Source organism: Lactuca serriola, chromosome 2 (assembly GCF_051521515.1).
Source record: "Lactuca serriola cultivar US96UC23 chromosome 2, Lser_US96UC23_V15, whole genome shotgun sequence".
In the NCBI taxonomy this organism is placed as follows: domain Eukaryota; kingdom Viridiplantae; phylum Streptophyta; class Magnoliopsida; order Asterales; family Asteraceae; genus Lactuca; species Lactuca serriola.
In genome coordinates, this window is record NC_136409.1 from 137,755,978 (window position 1) to 137,760,548 (window position 4,571).

The 4,571-nt window shown below is 33.0% G+C and overlaps 1 protein-coding gene across 1 annotated transcript; it reads right to left on the reverse strand.

Annotated features, from left to right (window-relative positions):
- Window positions 1-1,425: 1,425 nt before the first annotated feature.
- On the reverse strand, window positions 1,426-3,784 carry LOC145086845 (metal tolerance protein 4-like). The gene is made up of 8 exons (XM_079024681.1): window positions 3,516-3,784; window positions 3,128-3,380; window positions 2,859-3,037; window positions 2,586-2,784; window positions 2,332-2,510; window positions 2,107-2,257; window positions 1,896-2,029; window positions 1,426-1,802 (listed from the first exon to the last, which is right to left on the reverse strand). Exons 2-8 carry the CDS (start codon window positions 3,312-3,314, stop codon window positions 1,623-1,625), a joined length of 1,209 nt encoding a protein of 402 aa, XP_078880807.1. The 5' UTR covers window positions 3,315-3,380; window positions 3,516-3,784; the 3' UTR covers window positions 1,426-1,622.
- Window positions 3,785-4,571: the final 787 nt, after the last annotated feature.

Genomic DNA, 4,571 nt, shown 5'->3' on the forward strand with positions numbered 1-4,571 from the left:
AAGTTCCTAAGTTTTCTGATTTATTAGAAGTGGAACTTTAGTGACTAAAATGCTTTGACTAATTACTATTGATTATTACTTATTTTCAGTAAGGCCGGTTGATTTATTGGTGAGTTGATTTCTTAGTGGGTCTTACGGGGTGTTGTAGGACTACATTTTTTTTAGGTGTTGATATTTATTTGTCATGGGAGATTTCTGAGTATAGTGTTATTTGATTGGATTGGCCTTACTTTGTGATGAGTCTTGAGTGCTTTTGATATGAATGTATTCATAGTTTATGGATATTTAAGTCTAAATGACAATGTTGGCACTACTAGCAAAAAGTAGTGAGCAGGTTATTCGAAGTTAGACAGGCGGTGATATTATTGGCATCGCATAATATTTTTGTGTGATATTTGGATTTTTGGGACTCGAGATGTAGAGTCCCTGGTAGGTTGATTTCCTGTGAATTTGGAGTTTATGACCTGCTTAGATTTTTATAACGTTGTTATATATTTCAAATTTATTTTGAAATCATGTTTGGAATATTTTGCTAAATAGCTCACGAGTCTTTGGATTTACTTAGTTTGTACTATGTACTTAGGTACTCGAGTTGATGTCTAGAGTACCTTGTGAGAGATGAAGTGTGTTGGATTTAGAGAAGATGGTATAATCCTTTCTCTTAAATGTGGTTGCTGATATTGATTTTGTAATACCAAAGAGTTTTAACTATGATAATTTAAAAGGTTTTTTGTTAAACCGCATTTTATTATGGTTGATTTTCACAGTAGTTGTGCAACCACGGTAAATTGTGTTTTGAAAATATAAGTGTTACAAATAACTATTTTATAAAATATGTATTAATAGGTAAATAATAATCGAATATACCCAATTATCATTCTAATTGGATAACAGTTGTACTAGATTAGATCGGTTTGGAATTGGATCTGGGTGGTTATCTAACGGTCAATCGAATTTGGATATTAAAAATTTGGAACCATCCATTTCAATTCAATTGGCTATATAATGAAAAATGAATCGGTTTAAATTGAATTGGTTGGTTTGAATTGAATAATTTTATTCCTAGACACTCCTAATAATCACCAAAATGATCACTTTCCATCTATATATATAAATAAAACCATATATATATATATATATATATATATATATATATATATATATATATATATATATATATATATATATTTGGAAAAGCCTTAATAACCATGGAGTTCGAAAATTGCACATTTACGAACTCCAACTCAATAACGATGATCCCGCCTATTTAAAGGTGTACGTTTGTCACAAACTAAGTAACAATTTTGAAAATTTTCTTTGCAAAGTGTTTTCGTAAATCTTTGTAAATGACATTCCATACAAAGAACATCTTTGAAAATTAGAACAAAATATGGAAAATACCTTAATCCGAATTGAAACAAGCCATTTTCAACTGTATCCAACCTTCATAATATTTCAAAATATGTTGATGCAAACTTCACATTAGTTACACTTCACCAAAAGCTTTCATCCTCACATCAACATTCATGATTCACCTCCCAAAATACTAAAACAACCCAAACTTCAATAAAGCAACTACAAACTAGGGCTAAAAACGTAAATTCATAACGATTTTTAAACTTTCAAGGCTGAGTGTTTGGAAGCCTAACAAGAACAGAATGTTCTGGTTTATGATCACATTCATAATCAAGATGAACAAACGCTCTTTCCACTTCTGGTAATTCTTCTATCTTGATTTGAAGCGATTCCCCAATCCCATGTGCTTCTTTCAATGGCAAATCTTCAGGCAATTCTATATCAACCTAAACATAACAAACAACACACTCTTTCCTCAACATTCGAATATTCATTAAATTAAATAAATAAATAATTAAATAACATATTATATTACATACCTCAACAAAATAAAGAACACCAAATGTGTATGCACGAACAGTGTCCACACGGCTTATTTTAGGATGATGCCTCAGGACTAAATATGTCAGTGTTTGTAGAAAATCAGGAGGTGCTGTTTGTCCAACTAGTGAAACTACAAAATATATAAATAAGTAAATTTTTAGTACATCAAATGGGGCCCACAATTGAAGGACATTTTGTCAAATTAACCTGCATTTTCTATAACAGTTCCAGACCAATTGCTAATTGTGTAAACAGCAAGAACTATGGCTCCAGCAGGATCAATCCACCAGTAAAACTCGTCACCAAGAACAGCAGCAACCAAACCAACCAAATTTGTCACCACATCAAAATAATGATCCTGTGAATCACACATCAAATTACTAAATTGCCCTTTACAGAGATTCATATCCAAAACTCAAGTTAATTACACACCTTAGCATAAGCTCTAACAATCTTGTTTCCAGAGCTTCTACAGTAAATATAAAGAACCAACTTCACACCAGTAGCAGTTAACATAATTGCATACAACCAAATCAACTGTAAATCATTCATCTTTTCAGAAGGTGAGTTCCTAATTAACTGTTCAACTGCTTGGATTAAGACTTGAAATCCTGCATATTCATCATGTTAAGTGATAACTGAGAAGATTTTACATATTTACTTATATACCCTCCATAGTCACATACCAAGAGTGGCCATGATTGCAGCAAATATGATGATTCCAACAGGTTGGACTCGTAATTTTCCAATTGGGTATTTGTAAATGTTGATGCTTTTCATTGATAGGTGAGTGAACCATAGAATAGCACCTGCCATTAGATCAAGTAAAGAATCTAGGGTTGATGCTGCAATTGCTAATGATCCGCTTTGTACTGTTGCATAAATCTGGAATTCGTTTGAGAAAAAAGATGAGAAAGATGATATATTGGATCAATTAGAAATTAGAAGTTCTTGTTTACCTTAAGTGCAAGTAGAAAGATGTTTGCCCAATTGGAGATGTTGATTGCTCTTTCGTGTTGAGCTTCTTCTATCAAGTCTTCTTCTTCAGTGTTTATGTCATTGGTTGTCGCATGTAAGCAGTCAACTTCTTCAAAAGATTTCAAAGCTGCAAATTGCTTTTCGTAGTATTCTTTCTCCCCTGAATGAATCAATGATGTAATAAATCTCAAGAACAAGAAGAAATTTGATGAAAAGAATAGATGAATTCGAAGTTCTTTTTTTTGTTTACCTTCTATTAGTCCGATGGTTTTTGAAAGGTCGACTTGGAATGGAGCTTCAGGATCAAGGCCACGTCGGACTTTTTCAGGCAATTTTGAAAAGAAATCGCATCTCAGGCTAGTAACTGAATTACGTCTGTTCCTTCGTATGTGCTTTGAATCATCGTCACTCGACAACAATGGTGTTTTTGCATCCATTTGATTTTAATTTTTGAAACCAAAAGCTCTAAGCATTACCAAAAAAACTTCCAATGATCTTTTATCCTGAAAGCAATGATCTAAGAAATGAATCTGACACTTTACGACAAATTAATTATTTCTCTCTCAGACAAATCGTCGAACACCTGGTGTCACACATCTACACATCACGTTAATAATTGATCTTTTGAGCAAACTTACAAATGTACCACCATTCAAAAGCTTGTAATTTACTTGTCTTGAACAAATCAAGAACTTATATAGAAACACGCCTGTTGCATACGACCAAGCTTGCTCCACACCTCTCTCGTGAAACAAAATTGTAAAGAAGGGTACATGCGTATGCAAGTGGACGTCGTAGAGTCGGTAGAAATCATGTGCATATCGCATTTCTGAAACTTTTGTTGTTTTGTGTTTTGTTGGTTTGCTGAATACGATCGGAATATTTGTTGGTTTCTTCGAATTGATTACAAATGTTTGGTATTGAGAGCACTGATTTGTTATTGTTGTCCCTTCAGACTCTCTCTACGTACTTTCAGAATAATCACACATACCTAAGTTGCCTGCTACGTCAACATCATCTCCCACAAATTTCCATGATTATTCTATTGAATTATTATGTAAAATATACTAATAAAAATGTTTATTGTTTAATTTACGAGTTATATATTCACTAAAATAATTTTTTTTTTCAAATCTAACAAAATAACCACACATCGTTAAAAAAAATATTTGAAAACTCGCGATAACAACTTTTTCTGACACGTGGAACCACCGCTAAACATTCGCGGGAACACTTTATTTTCCTCGATGTTAGTTTAAGTTGTTTAGGTTGTTACCACCAAATAATCGCTACGTATGCGCGAGTAGTAACTTTTTGCACATATTTTACGTCTCGTTCAACCATGCATGCATGAATATTTATCGCAGCAAGGTCGTGACTCGTGAGGGTATATATTTCATCTATATATTATAAAGGCTTAAATGAACTATATTTTAAAGCACTTATGATTATTGCAATGTCGCTCCAATGCTGATACAGCTTTGCCATCAATTTACATGTTTAATGTTTAAGATGTAGTTTAACGTAAGAGAAAGACAAACATGCATGTAACCGGTAATAATTTCAAATCCCAGTTTTGTCAATTGTAATTGTTCTATAACCAGGCAGCTCGATCCAGACGGTGGGAAACTCGAACGAGTCGTGATTCATGTTTCTAAGGGGTCCAATACTCCAAGAATATATGAAACACATTA

What these genes read in the sequence shown, in the direction of transcription:
- LOC145086845 (XM_079024681.1), bottom strand. Translation starts at nt 3,314, where the DNA reads ATGGATGCAAAAACACCATTGTTGTCGAGTGACGATGATTCAAAGCAC. An exon ending in AACCATCGGACTAATAGAAG is followed by an intron (nt 3,038 to 3,127) that starts GTAAACAAAAAA and finishes TGATTCATTCAG; the next exon opens with GGGAGAAAGAATACTACGAA. An exon ending in TCTTTCTACTTGCACTTAAG is followed by an intron (nt 2,785 to 2,858) that starts GTAAACAAGAAC and finishes AACGAATTCCAG; the next exon opens with ATTTATGCAACAGTACAAAG.